Source organism: Salmo trutta, chromosome 7 (assembly GCF_901001165.1).
Source record: "Salmo trutta chromosome 7, fSalTru1.1, whole genome shotgun sequence".
In the NCBI taxonomy this organism is placed as follows: domain Eukaryota; kingdom Metazoa; phylum Chordata; class Actinopteri; order Salmoniformes; family Salmonidae; genus Salmo; species Salmo trutta.
In genome coordinates, this window is record NC_042963.1 from 56,296,806 (window position 1) to 56,322,728 (window position 25,923).

General features: G+C 44.8%; 1 protein-coding gene across 1 annotated transcript in view; it reads left to right on the plus strand.

Moving 5' to 3' along the window:
• The first annotated feature begins 1,326 nt into the window (after window positions 1-1,326).
• The window catches only part of LOC115196647 (cingulin-like protein 1), a 40,557-nt gene continuing 15,960 nt past the window's right edge, over window positions 1,327-25,923 (plus strand). The window contains exons 1-9 of the mRNA XM_029757492.1: window positions 1,327-1,800; window positions 4,442-6,417; window positions 8,469-8,584; window positions 13,023-13,125; window positions 13,330-13,425; window positions 13,818-13,966; window positions 14,216-14,360; window positions 24,050-24,262; window positions 24,376-24,483. Of these exons, the coding sequence (XP_029613352.1) occupies window positions 4,594-6,417; window positions 8,469-8,584; window positions 13,023-13,125; window positions 13,330-13,425; window positions 13,818-13,966; window positions 14,216-14,360; window positions 24,050-24,262; window positions 24,376-24,483 (2,754 nt within the window). The 5' untranslated portion in view covers window positions 1,327-1,800; window positions 4,442-4,593. The remainder of the gene's footprint in view (window positions 1,801-4,441; window positions 6,418-8,468; window positions 8,585-13,022; window positions 13,126-13,329; window positions 13,426-13,817; window positions 13,967-14,215; window positions 14,361-24,049; window positions 24,263-24,375; window positions 24,484-25,923) is intronic.

Consider the following 25,923-nt stretch of genomic DNA (forward strand, 5'->3'; position numbering starts at 1 on the left):
TATTTCTTATTTCTCCCTTAAAAAGGTATCAGACAAGATCAAATCAAATCAAATTGATTTATATAGCCCTTCTTACATCAGCTGATATCTCAAAGTGCTGTACAGAAACCCAGCCTAAAACCCCAAACAGCAAGCAATGCAGGTGTAGAAGCACGGTGGCTAGGAAAAACTCCCTAGAAAGGCCAAAACCTAGGAAGAAACCTAGAGAGGAACCAGGCTATGAGGGGTGGCCAGTCCTCTTCTGGCTGTGCCGGGTGGAGATTATAACAGAACATGGCCTAGATGTTCAAATGTTGATAAATGACCAGCATGGTCAAATAATAATAATCATAGTAGTTGTCAAGGGTGCAACAAGTCAGTAACACAAGAGTAAGTGTCAGTTGGCTTTTTCATAGCCGATCTTTGGGAGTATCTCTACCGCTCCTACTGTCTCTAGAGAGTTGAAAACAGCAGGTCTGGGACAGGTAGCACGTCCGGTGAACAGGTCAGGGTTCCAGCAGGTCTGGGACAGCAGGTCTGGGACAGGTAGCACGTCCAGTGAACAGGTCAGGGTTCCATAGCAGCAGGCAGAACAGTTGGAACTGGAGCAGCAGCACGGCCAGGTGAACTGGGGACAGCAAGGAATCATCATGCCAGGTAGTCCTGAGGCATGGTCCTAGGGCTCAGGTCCTCCGAGAGGGAGAAAGAAAGAAAGAAAGAGAGAAAGAGAGAATTAGAGAGAGCATATTTAAATTCACACAGGACACCAGAAAAGACAAGAGAAATACTCCAGAAGTGACAGACTGACCCTAGCCCCCCGACACATAAACTACTGCAGCATAAATACTGGAGGCTGAGACAGGAGGGGTCAGGAGACACTGTGGCCCCATCCGATGAAAACCCCGGACAGGAAGACCACGTCAGTGACTCAACCCACTCAAGTGACGCACCCCTCCCAGGGACGGCATGGAAGAACACCAGTAAGCCAGTGACTCAGCCCCTATAGTATGTATTATTCGAGGTGTTAATGATGATGATGATGATGGTGATGAAGATGAACACCTGCGCAATTTGCTGAATATTTTATTTTATTTAAAAAATATATATTTTATTAACAAATATCAACAAACATGCAAACAAGCATACATACAAACTATTTACATTGCCAGGAATCCTAAACAAACCAATCATATTCATTAATAATACAACAAGTTTGAATTGCCTTTTTTGTTTTTCCATTTTAGTTAAAGTAGTACCATATTGTTTAAATTCATTTATAAAGTGGAAAAAAGTTCGGTTTTGAATTAGACCATTTGCATTTGTGGGATATGAAAAGTACCTAGTATTATAAGCAGGTGAATTAAATATACTATATCTTTTATCTATGTCAGAATTTCTGAAATAAATTATGATATCAAAAACCATTAAATTGTACAAGCTGCAATTTGCTGAATAGCTAAAGACAGATCCGCTAGAGGGAACACGGAGACATACTTCTGAACAGAGACAGTATGTGGAATAAGGAGGGAGAATCCCGAGGTTCCCTTAACAGCGACTCCCACAACACGCTGTCACTTCAGACAGCGCATGTTGCGCTACTAACACAACGACGCGAATTTAGGTAAGTCCTTTACACGGATTTACGCACAGGAACACTTTTCTAAACTGTCTAGCTAGCTCTTACTTGAACCAATTGAACAGTTACGTGCTTTATGATGTGAGTCTAGTTTTTGGCCTCGTAAACTATTTTATCGTTCAAGAACATCGATTGATCCGCTAGTAAAGGTGGTGTTTCCTTATCAGCTGGTGAAATTTACTCACGTATGTATCCTTTGTCTTTAATTACAATCGTACAGAGTCTGATAAAGTGCTTGTGAAGGAGAGAGTCTTTTGGTATTGGTTAAGTTAAAAACGTTTTGTCCTATTTTTTTATACTGTTACAAGTAGAGTTTTTTTTATGCTTTGGTGCCATTTTCACAAGCATGTAGTACATTTTCACAGCTCTTTTGTGCAAAACTCAAAATCGATGATCACAAAGGAAGTTGTTTTAAAAACGAAGCACTTTTTCATCAAATGTAATCAGTGTTTTATCTAGAAATACTGTACATGCTTCACAATGCAATACATGTTCATATAAAGTACTCGCCTTTCATACATATATACTCGCCTTTCATACATATAAAGTACTCGCCTTTCATACATATAAAGTACTCGCCTTTCATACATATAAAGTACTCGCCTTTCATACATATAAAGTACTCGCCTTTCACAATGCAAAGCTCACGTTACTTTTGATGTGATTCTCTTCTCTTTTGTTAAGAGACATTTTTACTATTACTTAATAATCCGACTGCTCTTAATTGATGATCACTTAAACGTTTGGTAAACCTACTCGTGGGGAAGAGTCTGTAATACCGCAATTTTACGTAGCAGACAATTTTATCTACCGTGACAACAGTTCACACATCAAAATGTGTGTGACCCCAGTGAGAATCGAACACACAACAGCTTGTGCCATGCTCTTAGGAACTGAGCCACACAAGACCACTACAATACTGTAATATAATACAGGTCAAAGATTGCCATCCCCATGAATGTACCACAGTACTTCAGGCCATGGATAAGACATGCATTGATTTCAATTGAGACCTATATCAGGCTTGGATTCGCTATGCTAAAAAAATAGGGTTTTCCTCAGCTGCATGAACAATGAGGATATTTACTGCGATGTTGATAAGAGCCTGTGGCCAAATGCTCCAGACTGGCTTGAGCCAAACTAGTGCCCGCTAAACATTGTTTCTTTAATTTAAATACATTGTAAAATATGTCTTCAATGATCATACCTTTTGAACATTTTATGTTCAGGCAATTTTAATGGGCAGTGCAAGTGTATTGTGTAATATACTGTAATTTACAGTACTACAGCATACTACATTCAAAGGGCAATTTTTAAAACATGTATCTTAAAGTTTTTGCTGATAGTTAAAATAACTAAAGAGAGGATATCATTTTGTTTTTTGTGATTTTTAAACCAATGTACTCATTATATTTCACAGTAAACTATTTTTTTATTTTTAAGGCAATGATTGTGTGGTGAAAGATTTCTACAAACAAAATGAATGCTCAATGAAAGGTTTTTCAATGTAAGACTGGCTGTGTTTACACGTCTTAACAGTTTGGAGTTTAGAAAATGGACCGCATACAGTATGTGAAAACATTACCAAAGAGATGAAACTACTGGAATACGGTAACAAAGTTACTTGCTGTAAAACACTTCCAAAGAGATGGAACTACTGGAATACGGTAACAAAGTTACCTGCTGTAAAACACTACCAAAGAGATGGAACTACTGGAATACGATAACAGTTTGGTAGTGTTTTACAGCAGGTAAAACTGTTACCGTATTCCAGTAGTTCCATCTCTTTGGTAGTGTTTTACAGCAAGTAACTTTGTTACCGTATTCCAGTAGTTTCATCTCTTTGGTAGTGTTTTACAGCAGGTAAAACTGTTACCGTATTCCAGTAGTTCCATCTCTTTGGTAGTGTTTTACAGCAGGTAACTTTGTTACCGTATTCCAGTAGTTCCATCTCTTTGGAAGTGTTTTACAGCAAGTAACTTTGTTACCGTATTCCAGTAGTTTCATCTCTTTGGTAGTGTTTTACAGCAGGTAAAAGAGATGGAACTACTGGAATACGGTAACAGTTTTACCTGCTGTAAAACACTACCAAAGAGATGGAACTACTGGAATACGGTAACAGTTTTACCTGCTGTAAAACACTACCAAAGAGATGGAACTACTGGAATACGGTAACAGTTTGGTAGTGTTTTACAGCAGGTAAAAGAGATGGAACTACTGGAATACGGTAACAGTTACCTGCTGTATATTTCAATACTGAGCTTTTACATGTTGATTATTTCAACAACAATATACATTGTTCTAAAACAAACGTGTTTGTGTGTGTGTGTGTGTGTGTGTGTGTGTGTCTTTGTTTCTGTCCACAACTGATTTTCCCTCAAGTGCCATCTCATCACATCATCAACTGTAGATGAAAAGTGTGTGTGTATATGACGACAACCTGGTTGGAGCGACCACGGCCAGTGGTAGTCATCATGCAGCAGTCGTGTCCTGTAAACAATAGTTACACTGTTAGCACACTGAATAAACTGTTTTCTATTTCATTGTGCTGTTGATGGTGGTGTCTCTCTCTCTCTCTGTCTGTGGCTTGCTGGTTGGTGCAGCTGTTGGGAGTGACACCAGAGGCTCTTGGGATGTCATTGTTTTTAGTTGGGCCACATGACTTCTTCTCTGTTTTGTAAACAGTCGCCTGATTACATAGAAAGTGATGTATTTTTCCATGGGGTAAACTGTTGTTATTGGAGCCTATAGGTTAAGAGGAGCCGGGGTAATGTTTAGTCAACCAATAATCAGCCTCCAACGTGTTTTGTATTTGCTTCTTTACAGCCGTGAATCTCTTCAGTTCAGAGGGAAGTCCTCTGTTCATTCAGGACTAGTGTGGACCCAGCAAACACACAACGTTGTCTTAACGTTGTCTCCACAGAAACAGAGTGAGTGGCTCTTCTCCAGACTTCAGTAGAATACAACAGGGCTACAACATGCAGCAGCCTGGACCTGGTCCCAGAGGCGGCCCTCAGGGCGACAGCAGCAGCAGCAGGTTTGGAGTGAGGATACAAGTCCAGGGGATTGAGGGTCATCCTTACGTTGTATTGAACAACGGGGATAGTAGAGCAGCTCTGCCATCTGGTGGCCTGGAGAGCTACAGTAGGAACTGGGACCACCAGGAAGAGTCTGTCAATGCCCACAGCCAGTCTGATTACACCTCCATGGTGAATGATAGGCGATCTCCACTAGGAAGTCCCTATGTGGAACGATCTCCACTAGGAAGTCCCTATGTGGAACGATCTCCACTAGGAAGTCCCTATGTGGAACGATCTCCACTAGGAAGTCCCTATGTGGAACGATCTCCACTAGGAAGTCCCTATATGGAACGATCTCCACTAGGAAGTCCCTATATGGAACGATCTCCACTAGGAAGTCCCTATGTGGAACGATCTCCACTAGGAAGTCCCTATGTGGAACGATCTCCACTAGGAAGTCCCTATGTGGAACGATCTCCACTAGGAAGTCCCTATGTGGAACGATCTCCACTAGGAAGTCCCTATATGGAGCGAAGTATTCCCAACCACCAGGGGGACTATGCTCGTGGAGGTTCTCTGACTGAAGGTAGGGAGTCACAGAGGACGCTGGCGTCCACCGTGTCCATGTTCGACTTCCAGGAGTCACAGTTACAGCAGTTACAGAGGACCATGCCGGCATCTAATGCGGTGTTGAACTTCCAGAGACACCCAGAGCTGCTGAAACCCTACAACCCAGACTGGAACAGCCTTAGCCCACTCAGCCCCCGCCTCTCCCCCACCCGAAGACTCTCTGTTCCCCCCACTCAGACAACCTCTGTACCTAGGCCGGGACATCTCACCAGAGGTCTCCAGAGTGGGGCAGGGGCCGCCCTGACCCAGGGAGCAGGGTCTAGACCAGGACCAGCCAGGATCCCTCTGCCTGCTGAGGGTATAGAGAGAGCTCCCACCCAGACCCCAGGCCCTGTCCCAGCCCCCGCCCAGACCCCAGGCCCTGTCCCAGCCCCCGCCCAGACCCCAGGCCCTGTCCCAGCCCCCACCCAGACCCCAGGCCCTGTCCCAGCTCCCGTCCAGACCCCAGGCCCTGCCCCTGTCCCACCCCCCACCCAGACCCCAGGCCCTGTCCCACCCCCCACCCAGACCCCAGGCCCTGTCCCAGCTCCCGCCCAGACCCCAGGCCCTGTCCCAGCTCCCACCCAGACCCCAGGCCCTGTCCCAGCCCCAGGTCCCCACCACCATTCTTTTACCACCTTACTAAGTCCCCCAAGCGAGGTTACCAACGTCCCCAGGAGGTCCCCAAACTCAGTAGACACAGAACCCATCTCTTCCATAGGTAGCCTTATCAACCAGTTCGACAGCTCCCAGCAGATGGGCCGAGTTGGACCTAGGAGAGGGAGGATAGCCCCTGATGACCGGAGGAGGTCACGCAGCGTTGACAGCAGGCGACAGCGAAACTCGGACCCATCGGACCCCTCCAGCCCTGCCTCGGCCGTCAGAGGGACCAGGGGAGAAACTCCAGGGGGAGCCAGCAGTGCTCCCGGATCACCTAAGGGGAGAGGGGCCAACGGACCCCTCCAGCGCTGCCTCGGCCGTCAGAGGGACCAGGGGAGAGGGGCCAACGGACCCTCCACTCTGATGTTTAATAAGCTCCAGTGTGAGAAAGAGGAGGGGCCTGGCGTTGTTTCACCTAAAGCGGTGAAGGTACGGTACAGGGTGGAGAAGACCTCCCTGAGCAGATCCACATCTCTCAACCACACAGAGGAGGAGGCAAAGCGAGAAACTCGGGTAAAAAGGTTTTAATAGTTTTATTTTATTTATTTTTATTTAACCTTTATATAACCAGAAAGGGCTCATTTTGAGATTTGAAATCTCTTTTTCAAGAGCGTCCTGGCCAAGATAGGCAGCGCCAAGTCATTACAAAAATTACAGACAGACAACATGGAAAAACTACAAGTAATCTAGTAAAAACCATAGAATTCACAAGAGTATAACAAAATCATAAAACAGCAAATTAAAAACATTGACAGGTCAGGGAATCGGCCTCAAAATCCTTCATCAGTGATTTAAAAAACACCAATCAGGACAAGTTCTTCCAGTTTAAAAGTATTTTGTAAGGCGTTCCAAGCCGATGGCGCAGAGTACATAAAAGCCCTTTTACCAAATTCAGTTCGGACATTTGGAACAGTTAGCAGGATAAAGTCCAGCGAACGAAGAGAGTACCCACCACATTTCTGAACAATAAAAATGCCCAAATAAAATGGTAGTAAACCCAAAATGTCTTTGTAAATAAAAGTATACCAGTGACTGAGCCTACGAGTGACTAGAGAAGGCCAGCCAACCCTGGTATACAAAGTGCAGTGGTGCGTAAGGGTTTTGCAGTTTAAAATAAATCTCAGAGTGCCATGGTGAAGGGTGTCAATTGATCTCAAACACTGAGCGGAAGCATTCATATATAAAATATCCCCATAGTCTAGTAAAGGCATAAATGTAGCTGATACTAGCCTCCTGGCTTCAAAAGAAAAACAGGCCTTATTCCTAAAATAAAATCCCAACTTCAGCTTACATTTTTTTGTAAGTTGTTGAATATGCAATTTAAAAGAGGGGCTGTCATCAATTAAAATTCCAAGATATTTATGAGGTTACAACCTCAATCTCATTGCCCTGACAGGTAGTAATAGGTGAAAGGTTCAGAGGTCTATTTCTTGCTTTAGAAAACACCATTAGTTTAGTTTTGTCAGTATTGAGGTTAAGCTTCAATTGACACAAGGTATGTTTAACAGTATAAAACGCAGTTTGCAAGTTTTGGAAAGCTTTTGTGAGAGACGAGGTACAACAATAAATAACAGAATCATCAGCATAAAAGTGAAGTTGCACATTTTATAATATAGTACTACAGTAGTAGTTGTATATTATAGTACTACAGTAGTAGGTGTATATTATAGTACTACTACAGTAGTAGGTGTATATTATAGTATTATTAAAGTAGTAGGTGTATATTATAGTACTACTGCAGTAGTAGGTGTATTATAGTACTACTGCAGTAGTAGGTGTATATTATAGTACTACTGCAGTAGTAGGTGTATATTATAGTACTACTGCAGTAGTAGGTGTATATTATAGTACTACTGCAGTAGTAGGTGTATATTATAGTACTACTGCAGTAGTAGGTGTATATTATAGTATTATTAAAGTAGTAGGTGTATATTATAGTAGAAAATATATATGTTGTATTGTCACGTACACCGGATAGGTGCAGTGAAATGTGTGGTTTTACAAGAGGGGTGTCAAACTCATTCCATGGAGGGCCTAGTGTCTGCAGGTTTATGTATTTTTGTTCCTTTTAATTAAACCCTCAACCAAAATGTAAATGTAAAAATTAACCCTCGCAAAACCACACTAGGTATTATTCGAATGAGCTCCGCCCCTAAACAATTTTGTATTGTAATCCAATTTGGTCTTGTTTCGGAGGCAGAGTTCATTGGAATAATGACCAGTGTGCTTTGCAAGTGTTCATTTTTACATTTTGGTAATTTAGCAGAGGTTCTTAATACACCATAGTGCCAACAGACATCTGCTACCAATGCAGCAGATTTGGGGTGATAGGAGGCCACAAAACTGTGACCTGCTATACATTTATTTTATTTTTTTATAGAAAAGTGTTTTGAAAATACTAATTTCAGTTCTCGTTAGTATTTTGTTTGTTACAGAATATATTGTACTGTAGTTCAGGCCAGAGAAATACATTGTAACTGGAATAGGCATTTTTTTTAAATAGCTGTAACATGAAACGCTGCCCGTCTGTGTGGATACACCTTGATATTGTGTTGTGTTACCAGGTCATCACTCCAGATCTTTTGAAAGGTCAGAGGGGTCTGCAGCAGGTCTCAACTGAACCACAACGACCAAATGAAGACACCACTAAACAGATACTGTTCACTTACCTCAACGATGGGTAAATTACACTTGGAATAGCTCATCCACGATTAGTTTCCATGGTTCTCTACTCGTTTAGCCTTTTTGAGTTGTTGACACGACCTCTTGGCAAGATGCCAGCGAGACTTGAGGGTCGGCATCGATTCTGATCCCATTCCGATTAGGAAAAATTAGAATTTTCAGTTCACATTTGAATGACTTCTATTCTGATCCCAAGTGACTATAACACATTTCTCGGATTTTACCTTTAATGACGGAGAGAATGTGAACGAGATCTCTCTCTCTCACTCACTCACTCACTCACTCACTCACTCACTCACTCACTCACTCACTCACTCACTCACTCACTCACTCACACACACACTCCAGCAATGCAGAGTATGATGAACACAGTGCTAAAAGCAGAATATCGCTTTTATCTCCTCACCAGTAATAGTAATACAAACTGGCAGAAATGTTGAATACTTTGAAGACACAACCCCCCCCCATAAAAACGATTTGATATAACACGCTGAAACGTTAGCAGATAAAACATCAGACAGATCTAGTCTTGAAAGAATATGAGGAAGCCAGGAAATTGAGGCTCTGTTAGGCACTGGGTTGTGTAGCACAAGCAAAATCAATTATAGCCTTCATTATCTTCCACACAGTATCTATATGACTGATATGTTGTATGGTATCTATATGACTGGTATGTTGTACGGTATCTATATGACTGGTATGTTGTACGGTATCTATATGACTGGTATGTTGTACGGTATCTATATGACTGGTATGTTGTACACTATCTATATGACTGGTATGTTGTACACTATCTATATGACTGGTATGTTGTATGGTATCTATATGACTGGTATGTTGTATGGTATCTATATGACTGGTATGTTGTATGGTATCTATATGACTGGTATGTTGTATGGTATCTATATGACTGGTATGTTGTATGGTAGTTATATGACTGGTATGTTGTATGGTAGTTATATGACTGGTATGTTGTATGGTAGTTATATGACTGGTATGTTGTATGGTATCTATATGACTGGTATGTTGTATGGTATCTATATGACTGGTCTGTTGTGTTGTATGGTATCTATATGACTGGTCTGTTGTGTTGTATGGTATCTATATGACTGGTCTGTTGTGTTGTATGGTATCTATATGACTGGTCTGTTGTGTTGTATGGTATCTATATGACTGGTCTGTTGTGTTGTATGGTATCTATATGACTGGTCTGTTGTGTTGTATGGTATCTATATGACTGGTCTGTTGTGTTGTATGGTATCTATATGACTGGTCTGTTGTGTTGTATGGTATCTATATGACTGGTCTGTTGTGTTGTATGGTATCTATATGACTGGTCTGTTGTGTTGTATGGTATCTATATGACTGGTCTGTTGTGTTGTATGGTATCTATATGACTGGTCTGTTGTGTTGTATGGTATCTATATGACTGGTCTGTTGTGTTGTATGGTATCTATATGACTGGTCTGTTGTGTTGTATGGTATCTATATGACTGGTCTGTTGTGTTGTATGGTATCTATATGACTGGTCTGTTGTATGGTATCTATATGACTGGTCTGTTGTATGGTATCTATATGACTGGTATGTTGTATGGTATCTATATGACTGGTATGTTGTATGGTATCTATATGACTGGTATGTTGTATGGTATCTATATGACTGGTATGTTGTATGGTATCTATATGACTGGTATGTTGTATGGTATCTATATGACTGGTATGTTGTATGGTATCTATATGACTGGTATGTTGTATGGTATCTATATGACTGGTATGTTGTTCTGTACGGTATCTATATGACTGGTATGTTGTTCTGTACGGTATCTATATGACTGGTATGTTGTTCTGTACGGTATCTATATGACTGGTATGTTGTTCTGTACGGTATCTATATGACTGGTATGTTGTTCTGTACGGTATCTATATGACTGGTATGTTGTTCTGTACGGTATCTATATGACTGGTATGTTGTTCTGTACGGTATCTATATGACTGGTATGTTGTTCTGTACGGTATCTATATGACTGGTATGTTGTATGGTATCTATATGACTGGTATGTTGTATGGTATCTATATGACTGGTATGTTGTTCTGTATCTATATGACTGGTATGTTGTTCTGTATCTATATGACTGGTATGTTGTTCTGTATGGTATCTATATGACTGGTATGTTGTTCTGTATGGTATCTATATGACTGGTATGTTGTTCTGTATGGTATCTATATGACTGGTATGTTGTATGGTATCTATATGACTGGTATGTTGTTCTGTACGGTATCTATATGACTGGTATGTTGTTCTGTACGGTATCTATATGACTGGTATGTTGTTCTGTACGGTATCTATATGACTGGTATGTTGTTCTGTACGGTATCTATATGACTGGTATGTTGTTCTGTACGGTATCTATATGACTGGTATGTTGTTCTGTACGGTAATCTATATGACTGGTATGTTGTTCTGTACGGTATCTATATGACTGGTATGTTGTTCTGTACGGTATCTATATGACTGGTATGTTGTTCTGTACGGTATCTATATGACTGGTATGTTGTTCTGTACGGTATCTATATGACTGGTATGTTGTTCTGTACGGTATCTATATGACTGGTATGTTGTTCTGTACGGTATCTATATGACTGGTATGTTGTTCTGTACGGTATCTATATGACTGGTATGTTGTTCTGTACGGTATCTATATGACTGGTATGTTGTTCTGTACGGTATCTATATGACTGGTATGTTGTATGGTATCTATATGACTGGTATGTTGTTCTGTACGGTATCTATATGACTGGTATGTTGTTCTGTACGGTATCTATATGACTGGTATGTTGTTCTGTACGGTATCTATATGACTGGTATGTTGTTCTGTACGGTATCTATATGACTGGTATGTTGATCTGTGCGGTATCTATATGACTGGTCTGTTGTGTTGTATGGTATCTATATGACTGGTCTGTTGTGTTGTATGGTATCTATATGACTGGTCTGTTGTGTTGTATGGTATCTATATGACTGGTCTGTTGTGTTGTATGGTATCTATATGACTGGTCTGTTGTGTTGTATGGTATCTATATGACTGGTCTGTTGTGTTGTATGGTATCTATATGACTGGTCTGTTGTGTTGTATGGTATCTATATGACTGGTCTGTTGTTCTGTATCTATATGACTGGTATGTTGTTCTGTATCTATATGACTGGTATGTTGTATGGTATCTATGACTGGTATGTTGTATGGTATCTATATGACTGGTATGTTGTTCTGTACGGTATCTATATGACTGGTATGTTGTTCTGTACGGTATCTATATGACTGGTCTGTTGTGTTGTACGGTATCTATATGACTGGTCTGTTGTGTTGTACGGTATCTATATGACTGGTCTGTTGTGTTGTATGGTATCTATATGACTGGTCTGTTGTGTTGTATGGTATCTATATGACTGGTCTGTTGTGTTGTATGGTATCTATATGACTGGTCTGTTGTATGGTATCTATATGACTGGTATGTTGTATGGTATCTATATGACTGGTATGTTGTATGGTATCTATATGACTGGTCTGTTGTTCTGTATGGTATCTATATGACTGGTATGTTGTATGGTATCTATATGACTGGTCTGTTGTGTTGTATGGTATCTATATGACTGGTCTGTTGTGTTGTATGGTATCTATATGACTGGTCTGTTGTGTTGTATGGTATCTATATGACTGGTCTGTTGTGTTGTATGGTATCTATATGACTGGTCTGTTGTGTTGTATGGTATCTATATGACTGGTCTGTTGTGTTGTATGGTATCTATATGACTGGTCTGTTGTTCTGTATCTATATGACTGGTATGTTGTTCTGTATCTATATGACTGGTATGTTGTATGGTATCTATGACTGGTATGTTGTATGGTATCTATATGACTGGTATGTTGTTCTGTACGGTATCTATATGACTGGTATGTTGTTCTGTACGGTATCTATATGACTGGTCTGTTGTGTTGTACGGTATCTATATGACTGGTCTGTTGTGTTGTACGGTATCTATATGACTGGTCTGTTGTGTTGTATGGTATCTATATGACTGGTCTGTTGTGTTGTATGGTATCTATATGACTGGTCTGTTGTGTTGTATGGTATCTATATGACTGGTCTGTTGTATGGTATCTATATGACTGGTATGTTGTATGGTATCTATATGACTGGTATGTTGTATGGTATCTATATGACTGGTCTGTTGTTCTGTATGGTATCTATATGACTGGTATGTTGTATGGTATCTATATGACTGGTATGTTGTTCTGTATGGTATCTATATGACTGGTATGTTGTATGGTATCTATATGACTGGTATGTTGTATGGTATCTATATGACTGGTATGTTGTTCTGTACGGTAGTTATATGCTGGTGAACTCAGTGTGATTGGTTGTCGTTATTCCCTCAGGACCACTGATTTATCCTCCACCACTCAGAAGAAGGTGAACCTGGTGTTTGACAGAATCAACGAACTGAAGTGGAAGACTGCAGAGAACGTGGAGGAGATCACGGTGAGGCTCGTTTCGGGATGACATGGCTCGGCTGGTCAGGTCTATCCACCCCGAAACACACGTTGTTAAAGTAGCCCATGTAAAACTGAAGGGTTTCTAATGAGTGAATGTTATTGGGTGGGTGGGTGGGTGGGTGTGTGTGTGTGTGTGTGTGTGTGTGTCTGTCTGTGTGTCTGTGTGTGTGTCTGTGTCCCAACCCTGCAGGATTATGCTGCAGAGGCCATGGAGCTACAGCAGAAAGGAGCAGAACTGGAGAGAGAGGTGTCAAAGCTGAAGACACAGTTGGAGCATAAGACCAAGGTAAAGTAGTTCCACTGTGGTGGTTTTCATTAGGGCACTCAACGGACAATATAAGAATCGACTCATTTTGGTTATATGAGTGAGTGTTTCAAACTATTTTCTTCCATTTTGGTGGCTAATGAACATAACCGACATAACATTTTTACATTTTAGTCATTTAGCAGACGCTCTTATCCAGAGCAACTTACAGTAGTGAATGCATACATTTCATACATTTTGTTTCCCGTACTGGTCCCCCGTGGGAATCGAACCCACAGCCCTGGCGTTGCAAACACCATGCTCTACCAACTGAGCTACACAGGGACCCAGGACATAAAACTTGTAATTGGCATCATACTGTGTAAATCCTTCATGGCTAAATGATAACACTGGGGACTCTGTGTGTCCTGTAGAATGGTAGAACCATAGCGGAGGCATGTGAGAGGGCCCAGACGGACATGAAGACTGTTCAGGAGGAACTGGACAGGAGACAGGAGGAACTCTCCACGCTACGGGATAGGCTGGCTGGGATGGAGGCGGAGCTTGAAGTTGTCATAGACGAGTAAGGCCCGATCCTAAATGGACCCCGGCAAGACCTTATGTGGAGATTTGAGAGGATCTCTGAACCTGTCGTTGTGAATTGTGAAATTACCACTTGAAGAACAATTTCTGATTTCTCTGGTCTGATTCTCTCTGGTTTCTCTGGCTTATGTTACTAGTGCAGGTCAGAATGTGAGGTGGTCTGTATATTTGAGTCCATGATTCAGCCTAGTGACCTTTTTTCTCAAGACAAAAGGTGTATGTTCCTCAGGCTAGTCCAGGTGAAGGCAGAGAGAGATCATGGCCGTACAGAGATGAAGGACCTTCAGCTGCAGCTGTCAGAGATGCATGATGAGCTGGACCAGGCTAAGAACACATCACGGGCAGAAAGCACAGAGAAACAGCTCCTTCTGAAGGTAAGGAACAGGCTGTGAGAGAACTTGGCTCATTCTCATTCTTCCACAATATTTTGAATTCAGAATATTCCCATGATTCCTCCCTTTTTGTACACTTCTGCTACTCGCTGTTTATTATCTAGGCATAGTAACTTCACCCCCACCCTACATGTACAGATTACCTCAACTAACCTGTACCCCCGCACACTGACTCGGTACCGGTACCCCCTGTATATAGCCTCCACATTGACTCTGTACCGGTACCCCCTGTATATAGCCTCCACGTTGACTCTGTACCGGTACCCCCTGTATATAGCCTCCACGTTGACTCTGTACCGGTACCCCCTGTATATAGCCTCCACGTTGACTCTGTACCGGTACCCCCTGTATATAGTCTCCACGTTGACTCTGTACCGGTACCCCCTGTATATAGCCTCCACATTGACTCTGTACCGGTACCCCCTGTATATAGCCTCCACATTGACTCTGTACCGGTACCCCCTGTATATAGCCTCCACATTGACTCTGTACCGTTACCCCCTGTATATAGCCTCCACATTGACTCTGTACCGGTACCCCCTGTATATAGCCTCCACATTGACTCTGTACCGGTACCCCCTGTATATAGCCTCCACATTGACTCTGTACCGGTACCCCCTGTATATAGCCTCCACATTGACTCTGTACCGTTACCCCCTGTATATAGCCTCCACATTGACTTTGTACCGGTACCCCCTGTATATAGCCTCCACATTGACTCTGTACCGTAACACCCTGTATATAACCTCCACATTGACTCTGTACCGGTACCCCCTGTATATAGTCTCCACATTGACTCTGTACCGGTACCCCCTGTATATAGCCTCCACATTGACTCTGTACCGGTACCCCCCTGTATATAGCCTCCACATTGACTCTGTACCGTAACACCCTGTATATAGCCTCCACATTGACTCTGTACCGGTACCCCCTGTATATAGCCTCCACATTGACTCTGTACCGGTACCCCCTGTATATAGCCTCCACATTCACTCTGTACCGGTACCCCCTGTATATAGCCACCACATTGACTCTGTACCGGTACCCCCTGTATATAGCCTCCACATTGACTCTGTACCGGTACCCCCTGTATATAGCCTCCACATTGACTCTGGACCGGTACCCCCTGTATATAGCCTCCACATTGACTCTGTACCGGTACCCCCTGTATATAGCCTCCACATTGACTCTGTACCGGTACCCCCTGTATATAGCCTCCACATTGACTCTGTACCGGTACCCCCTGTATATAGCCTCCACATTGACTCTGGACCGGTACCCCCTGTATATAGCCTCCACATTGACTCTGTACCGTAACACCCTGTATATAGCCTCCACATTGACTCTGGACCGGTACCCCCTGTATGTAGCCTCCACATTGACTCTGTACCGATACCCCCTGTATATAGCCTCCACATTGACTCTGTACCGTAACACCCTGTATATAGCCTCCACATTGACTCTGGACCGGTACCCCCTGTATGTAGCCTCCACATTGACTCTGTACCGATACCCCCTGTATATAGCCTCCACATTGACTCTGTACCGTAACACCCTGTATATAGCCTCCACATTGACTCTGGACCGGTACCCCCTGTATATAGTCTCCACATTGACTCTGTACCGTAACACCCTGTATATAGCCTCCACATTGACTCTGTACCGTAACACCCTGTATATAGCCTCCACATTGACTCTGTACCGGTACCCCCTGTATATAGCCTCCACATTGACTCTGTACCGTAACACCCTGTATATAGCCTCCACATTGACTCTGTACCGGTACCCCCTGTATGTAGCCTCCACATTGACTCTGTACCGATACCCCCTGTATATAGCCTCCACATTGACTCTGTACCGTAACACCCTGTATATAGCCTCCACATTGACTCTGGACCGGTACACCCTGTATATAGCCTCCACATTGACTCTGGACCGGTACCCCCTGTATATAGCCTCCACATTGACTCTGTACCGGTACCCCCTGTATATAGCCTCCACATTGACTCTGTACCGTAACACCCTGTATATAGCCTCCACATTGACTCTGGACCGGTACACCCTGTATATAGCCTCCACATTGACTCTGTACCGATACCTCCTGTATATAGCCTCCACATTGACTCTGGACCGGTACCCCCTGTATATCGCCTCCACATTGACTCTGGACCGGTACCCCCTGTATATAGCCTCCACATTGACTCTGGACCGGTACCCCCTGTATATAGCCTCCACATTGACTCTGGACCGGTACCCCCTGTATATAGCCTCCACATTGACTCTGGACCGGTACCCCCTGTATATAGCCTCCACATTGACTCTGTACCGGTACCCCCTGTATGTAGCCTCCACATTGACTCTGTACCGATACCCCCTGTATATAGCCTCCACATTGACTCTGTACCGTAACACCCTGTATATAGCCTCCACATTGACTCTGGACCGGTACACCCTGTATATAGCCTCCACATTGACTCTGGACCGGTACCCCCTGTATATAGCCTCCACATTGACTCTGTACCGGTACCCCCTGTATATAGCCTCCACATTGACTCTGTACCGTAACACCCTGTATATAGCCTCCACATTGACTCTGGACCGGTACACCCTGTATATAGCCTCCACATTGACTCTGTACCGGTACCCCCTGTATATAGCCTCCACATTGACTCTGTACCGGTACCCCCTGTATATAGCCTCCACATTGACTCTGTACCGTTACCCCCTGTATATAGCCTCCACATTGACTCTGTACCGGTACCCCCTGTATATAGCCTCCACATTGACTCTGTACCGGTACCCCCTGTATATAGCCTCCACATTGACTCTGTACCGGTACCCCCTGTATATAGCCTCCACATTGACTCTGTACCGTTACCCCCTGTATATAGCCTCCACATTGACTTTGTACCGGTACCCCCTGTATATAGCCTCCACATTGACTCTGTACCGTAACACCCTGTATATAGCCTCCACATTGACTCTGTACCGGTACCCCCTGTATATAGCCTCCACATTGACTCTGTACCGGTACCCCCTGTATATAGCCTCCACATTCACTCTGTACCGGTACCCCCTGTATATAGCCACCACATTGACTCTGTACCGGTACCCCCTGTATATAGCCTCCACATTGACTCTGTACCGGTACCCCCTGTATATAGCCTCCACATTGACTCTGGACCGGTACCCCCTGTATATAGCCTCCACATTGACTCTGTACCGGTACCCCCTGTATATAGCCTCCACATTGACTCTGTACCGGTACCCCCTGTATATAGCCTCCACATTGACTCTGGACCGGTACCCCCTGTATATAGCCTCCACATTGACTCTGGACCGGTACCCCCTGTATATAGCCTCCACATTGACTCTGTACCGTAACACCCTGTATATAGCCTCCACATTGACTCTGGACCGGTACCCCCTGTATGTAGCCTCCACATTGACTCTGTACCGATACCCCCTGTATATAGCCTCCACATTGACTCTGTACCGTAACACCCTGTATATAGCCTCCACATTGACTCTGGACCGGTACCCCCTGTATGTAGCCTCCACATTGACTCTGTACCGATACCCCCTGTATATAGCCTCCACATTGACTCTGTACCGTAACACCCTGTATATAGCCTCCACATTGACTCTGGACCGGTACCCCCTGTATATAGTCTCCACATTGACTCTGTACCGTAACACCCTGTATATAGCCTCCACATTGACTCTGTACCGTAACACCCTGTATATAGCCTCCACATTGACTCTGTACCGGTACCCCCTGTATATAGCCTCCACATTGACTCTGTACCGTAACACCCTGTATATAGCCTCCACATTGACTCTGTACCGGTACCCCCTGTATGTAGCCTCCACATTGACTCTGTACCGATACCCCCTGTATATAGCCTCCACATTGACTCTGTACCGTAACACCCTGTATATAGCCTCCACATTGACTCTGGACCGGTACACCCTGTATATAGCCTCCACATTGACTCTGGACCGGTACCCCCTGTATATAGCCTCCACATTGACTCTGTACCGGTACCCCCTGTATATAGCCTCCACATTGACTCTGTACCGTAACACCCTGTATATAGCCTCCACATTGACTCTGGACCGGTACACCCTGTATATAGCCTCCACATTGACTCTGTACCGATACCCCCTGTATATAGCCTCCACATTGACTCTGGACCGGTACCCCCTGTATATCGCCTCCACATTGACTCTGGACCGGTACCCCCTGTATATAGCCTCCACATTGACTCTGGACCGGTACCCCCTGTATATAGCCTCCACATTGACTCTGGACCGGTACCCCCTGTATATAGCCTCCACATTGACTCTGGACCGGTACCCCCTGTATATAGCCTCCACATTGACTCTGGACCGGTACCCCCTGTATATAGCCTCCACATTGACTCTGGACCGGTACCCCCTGTATATAGCCTCCACATTGACTCTGGACCGGTACCCCCTGTATATAGCCTCCACATTGACTCTGGACCGGTACCCCCTGTATATAGCCTCCACATTGACTCTGGACCGGTACCCCCTGTATATAGCCTCCACATTGACTCTGTACCGGTGCCCCTGTATATAGTCTCCACATTGACTCTGGACCGGTACCCCCCTGTATATAGCCTCCACATTGACTCTGGACCGGTACCCCCTGTATATAGCCTCCACATTGACTCTGGACCGGTACCCCCTGTATATAGCCTCCACATTGACTCTGGACCGGTACCCCCTGTATATAGCCACCACATTGACTCTGTACCGGTACCCCCTGTATATAGCCTCCACATTGACTCTGTACCGGTACCCCCTGTATATAGCCTCCACATTGACTCTGTACCGGTACCCCCTGTATATAGCCTCCACATTGACTCTGGACCGGTACCCCCTGTATATAGCCTCCACATTGACTCTGTACCGTAACACCCTGTATATAGCCTCCACATTGACTCTGGACCGGTACCCCCTGTATATAGTCTCCACATTGACTCTGGACCGGTACCCCCTGTATATAGCCTCCACATTGACTCTGTACCGTAACACCCTGTATATAGCCTCCACATTGACTCTGGACCGGTACCCCCTGTATATAGTCTCCACATTGACTCTGTACCGTAACACCCTGTATATAGCCTCCACATTGACTCTGTACCGGTACCCCCTGTATATAGCCTCCACATTGACTCTATACCGGTACCCCCTGTATATAGCCTCCACATTGACTCTGTACCGGTACCCCCTGTATATAGCCTCCACATTGACTCTGTACCGGTACCCCCTGTATATAGCCTCCACATTGACTCTGTACCGGTACCCCCTGTATATAGCCTCCACATTGACTCTGTACCGGTACCCCCTGTATATAGCCTCCACATTGACTCTGTACCGGTACCCCCTGTATATAGCCTCCACATTGACTCTGTACCGTAATACCCAGTATATAGCCTCCACATTGACTCTGTACCGGTACCCCCTGTATATAGCCTCCACATTGACTCTGTACCGGTACCCCCTGTATATAGCCTCCACATTGACTCTGTACCGGTACCCCCTGTATATAGCCTCCACATTGACTCTGTACCGGTACCCCCTGTATATAGCCTCCACATTGACTCTGTACCGGTACCCCCTGTATATAGCCACCACATTGACTCTGTACCGGTACCCCCTGTATATAGCCTCCACATTGACTCTGTACCGGTACCCCCTGTATATAGCCTCCACATTGACTCTGGACCGGTACCCCCTGTATATAGCCTCCACATTGACTCTGTACCGGTACCCCCTGTATATAGCCTCCACATTGACTCTGTACCGGTACCCCCTGTATATAGCCTCCACATTGACTCTGTACCGGTACCCCCTGTATATAGCCTCCACATTGACTCTGGACCGGTACCCCCTGTATATAGCCTCCACATTGACTCTGTACCGTAACACCCTGTATATAGCCTCCACATTGACTCTGGACCGGTACCCCCTGTATGTAGCCTCCACATTGACTCTGTACCGATACCCCCTGTATATAGCCTCCACATTGACTCTGTACCGTAACACCCTGTATATAGCCTCCACATTGACTCTGTACCGGTACCCCCTGTATGTAGCCTCCACATTGACTCTGTACCGATACCCCCTGTATATAGCCTCCACATTGACTCTGTACCGTAACACCCTGTATATAGCCTCCACATTGACTCTGGACCGGTACCCCCCTGTATATAGCCTCCACATTGACTCTGTACCGTAACACCCTGTATATAGCCTCCACATTGACTCTGTACCGTAACACCCTGTATGTAGCCTCCACATTGACTCTGTACCGTAACACCCTGTATGTAGCCTCCACATTGACTCTGTACCGGTACCCCCTGTATATAGCCTCCACATTGACTCTGTACCGTAACACCCTGTATATAGCCTCCACATTGACTCTGTACCGGTACCCCCTGTATGTAGCCTCCACATTGACTCTGTACCGATACCCCCTGTATATAGCCTCCACATTGACTCTGTACCGTAACACCCTGTATATAGCCTCCACATTGACTCTGGACCGGTACACCCTGTATATAGCCTCCACATTGACTCTGGACCGGTACCCCCTGTATATAGCCTCCACATTGACTCTGTACCGGTACCCCCTGTATATAGCCTCCACATTGACTCTGTACCGTAACACCCTGTATATAGCCTCCACATTGACTCTGGACCGGTACACCCTGTATATAGCCTCCACATTGACTCTGTACCGTAACACCCTGTATATAGCCTCCACATTGACTCTGTACCGGTACCCCCTGTATATAGCCTCCACATTGACTCTGTACCGTAACACCCTGTATATAGCCTCCACATTGACTCTGTACCGGTACCCCCTGTATATAGCCTCCACATTGACTCTGTACCGTAACACCCTGTATATAGCCTCCACATTGATTCTGGACCGGTACACCCTGTATATAGCCTCCACATTGACTCTGGACCGGTACACCCTGTATATAGCCTCCACATTGACTCTGTACCGGTACCCCCTGTATATAGCCTCCACATTGACTCTGTACCGGTACGCCCTGTATATAGCCTCCACATTGACTCTGTACCGGTACCCCCTGTATATAGCCTCCACATTGACTCTGTACCGTAACACCCTGTATATAGCCTCCACATTGACTCTGTACCGGTACCCCCTGTATATAGCCTCCACATTGACTCTGTACCGTAACACCCTGTATATAGCCTCCACATTGACTCTGGACCGGTACACCCTGTATATAGCCTCCACATTGACTCTGTACCGGTACCCCCTGTATATAGCCTCCACATTGACTCTGTACCGGTACCCCCTGTATATAGCCTCCACATTGACTCTATACCGGTACCCCCTGTATATAGCCTCCACATTGACTCTGTACCGGTACCCCCTGTATATAGCCTCCACATTGACTCTGTAACGGTACCCCCTGTATATAGCCTCCACATTGACTCTGTACCGGTACCCTCTGTATATAGCCTCCACATTGACTCTGTACCGGTACCCCCTGTATATAGCCTCCACATTGACTCTGTACCGGTACCCCCTGTATATAGACTCCACATTGACTCTGGACCGGTACCCCCTGTATATAGCCTCCACATTGACTCTGGACCGGTACCCCCTGTATATAGCCTCCACATTGACTCTGGACCGGTACCCCCTGTATATAGCCTCCACATTGACTCTGGACCGGTACCCCCTGTATATAGCCTCCACATTGACTCTGGACCGGTACCCCCCTGTATATAGCCTCCACATTGACTCTGGACCGGTACCCCCTGTATATAGCCTCCACATTGACTCTGTACCGGTACCCCCTGTATATAGCCTCCACATTGACTCTGTACCGGTACCCCCTGTATATAGCCTCCACATTGACTCTGTACCGTAACACCCTGTATATAGCCTCCACATTGACTCTGTACCGGTACCCCCTGTATATAGCCTCCACATTGACTCTGTACCGTAACACCCTGTATATAGCCTCCACATTGACTCTGGACCGGTACACCCTGTATATAGCCTCCACATTGACTCTGGACCGGTACACCCTGTATATAGCCTCCACATTGACTCTGGACCGGTACCCCCTGTATATAGCCTCCACATTGACTCTGTACCGGTACCCCCTGTATATAGCCTCCACATTGACTCTGTACCGGTACCCCCTGTATATAGCCTCCACATTGACTCTGTACCGGTACCCCCTGTATATAGCCTCCACATTGACTCTGTACCGTAACACCCTGTATATAGCCTCCACATTGACTCTGTACCGGTAACACCCTGTATATAGCCTCCACATTGACTCTGTACCGTAACACCCTGTATATAGCCTCCACATTGACTCTGGACCGGTACACCCTGTATATAGCCTCCACATTGACTCTGGACCGGTACACCCTGTATATAGCCTCCACATTGACTCTGTACCGGTACCCCCTGTATATAGCCTCCACATTGACTCTGTACCGGTACCCCCTGTATATAGCCTCCACATTGACTCTATACCGGTACCCCCTGTATATAGCCTCCACATTGACTCTGTACCGGTACCCCCTGTATATAGCCTCCACATTGACTCTGTAACGGTACCCCCTGTATATAGCCTCCACATTGACTCTGTACCGGTACCCTCTGTATATAGCCTCCACATTGACTCTGTACCGGTACCCCCTGTATATAGCCTCCACATTGACTCTGTACCGGTACCCCCTGTATATAGCCTCCACATTGACTCTGGACCGGTACCCCCTGTATATAGCCTCCACATTGACTCTGGACCGGTACCCCCTGTATATAGCCTCCACATTGACTCTGGACCGGTACCCCCTGTATATAGCCTCCACATTGACTCTGTACCGGTACCCCCTGTATATAGCCTCCACATTGACTCTGTACCGATACCCCTGTATATAGCCTCCACATTGACTCTGTACCGGTACCCCCTGTATATAGCCTCCACATTGACTCTGTACCGGTACCCCCTGTATATAGCCTCCACATTGACTCTGGACCGGTACCCCCTGTATATAGCCTCCACATTGACTCTGTACCGGTACCCCCTGTATATAGCCTCCACATTGACTCTGGACCGGTACCCCCTGTATATAGCCTCCACATTGACTCTGTACCGGTACCCCCTGTATATAGCCTCCACATTGACTCTGTACCGATACCCCCTGTATATAGCCTCCACATTGACTCTGTACCGGTACCCCCTGTATGGAGCCTCGTTATTCTTATTGTGTTACTTTTTATTATTACTTTTTATTTTAGTCTACTTGGTAAATATTTCTTAACTCTTCTTGAACTGCACTGTTGGTTAAGTGCTTGTAAGTAAGCATTTCACGGTAAAGTCTACACTTGTTGTATTCGTCTCATGTGACAAATAAAGTTTGATTTGATTTGTATAGTCCATATAGAGTGTATACTGCATATATTCATCCACATATTAGATGTGTTTTCTACTCTAGAAGAGAGGAAGAAGGTCACTTTATTGTCCATTGTCACAGGGAAACGGTAATGAATATTAGGATGGCGCTGAAGCACAGAGTTCGAGTCTGAACTACTGGATTCTAGAAGTTAACTGAGTGGATGTGTCTGTTTTTAGGATCTGGCTCAGCTGCGGTTGGACTTCCAGGAGCTCATTCAGGTCCAGGAGGAGCAGGAGGAGGTGCTACACTGGAGGGAGAGGGAGCTGACCGCCCTGAAGGGAGCGCTGAAGGAGGAGGTGGAGAGTCATGACAAGGAGCTGGGCATTATGAAGGAGGTGTATGACAAGGAGGTGCAGAAGCTACGAGAGGAGGTGGAGGAGGTGAAAAAGGTAATTGATGAGTTGAATTTGAATATCCCAGTAGCTTAAGAGCATAACTTAATGTTCCACTCAACATATTGCATCTCTTGTGTGTGTTCTAAGTCCCTCTGTCTCCCTGTCAGAGTAACACTGTGCTGGGCCAGGAGAAGAGTGAGGTGGAGGAGGAGAGAGGGGAGGCCCGGGGCCAGGTGAAGGAGCGGATCCAGGAGATGGAGGAGCTTAGGGGACAGGTACTGGGGAATTATGTACTACAGTCCCCATAATGATGTACTACAGTACCCATAATGCTATACTACAGTCCCCATAATGCTCTACTACAGTCCCCATAATGCTATACTACAGTCCCCATAATGCTATACTACAGTACCCATAATGCTATACTACAGTACCCATAATGCTATACTACAGTACCCATAATGCTCTGTACAACGTGTCCAGGTAACATATCAGGGTCCGTATTCATAAAATATCTCTGAGTATGAGTGCTGATGTAGGATCAGGTCCCATTTAATCTCATTCATTAGGATATAAATGGAAAAACGGATCCTAAAATCAGCAGTCCTACTAAGTCACTAACCCTGATTCAGATGACCATCCTACCCATGCTAGATTATGGAGACATCATTTGTAGATCAGCAGGTAAGGGTGCTCTTGAGTGGCTAGATGTTCTTTACCATTCGGCCATCAGACTTGCCACCCAATGCTCCTTATAGGACACATCACTGCACTCTATACTCCTCTGTAAACTGGTCATCTCTGTATACCCGTCGCAAGACCCACTGGTTGATGCTTATTTACAAAACCCTCTTAGGCCTCACTCACCCCTATCTGAGATATCTACTGCAGCCCTCATCCTCCACATACAACACCCGTTCTGCCAGTCACATTCTGTTAAAGGTCCCCACACCACACACATCTCTGGGTCGCTCCTCTTTTCAGTTTGCTGCAGCCAGTGACTGGAACGAGCTGCAACAAACACTCAAACTGGACAGTTTTATCTCCATCTCTTCATTCAAAGACTCAATCATGGACACACTTACTGACAGTTGTGGCTGCTTCACATGATGTATTGTTGTCTCTACCTTCTTGCCCTTTGTGCTATTGTCTGTGCCAAATAACATTTGTACCATGTTTTGTGCATGTTGTGTTGCTACCATGCTGTGTTGTTATGTGTTGCTGCCTTGCTATGTTGCTGTCTTAGGTCTCTCTTTATGTAGTGTTGTGTTGTCTCTCTTGTTGTGATGTGTGTTTTGTCCTATATTTATATTGTATTTATTTATTGTTAATCCCAGTCCCCCGCCCCCGCAGGAGGCCTTTTGCCTTTTGCCTTTTGGTAGGCCGTCATTGTCAATAAGAATTTGTTCTTAACTGACTTGCCTAGTTAAATAAAGGTTAATTAAAATAAATAAATAAACTTGGTCTCAGAAAACATATTATATTTGTAGAATATAATATCGTAGAAAACATATTATATTTGACTAAAATCCATGCCACTCCCTTTTAGTATGATATGTTACTTTGTTAGGTTACATTACATTGGCCTACGTAAATCCGGGACACTAAAATTACGATGATATCTTTGTTACCTTTGGCATAACAGTAGGTTACTTAAGGCAAAAACGTAAAGACGGTGGTTGTTCGGGATGGATGTGTTGGCGTATAACACGAAT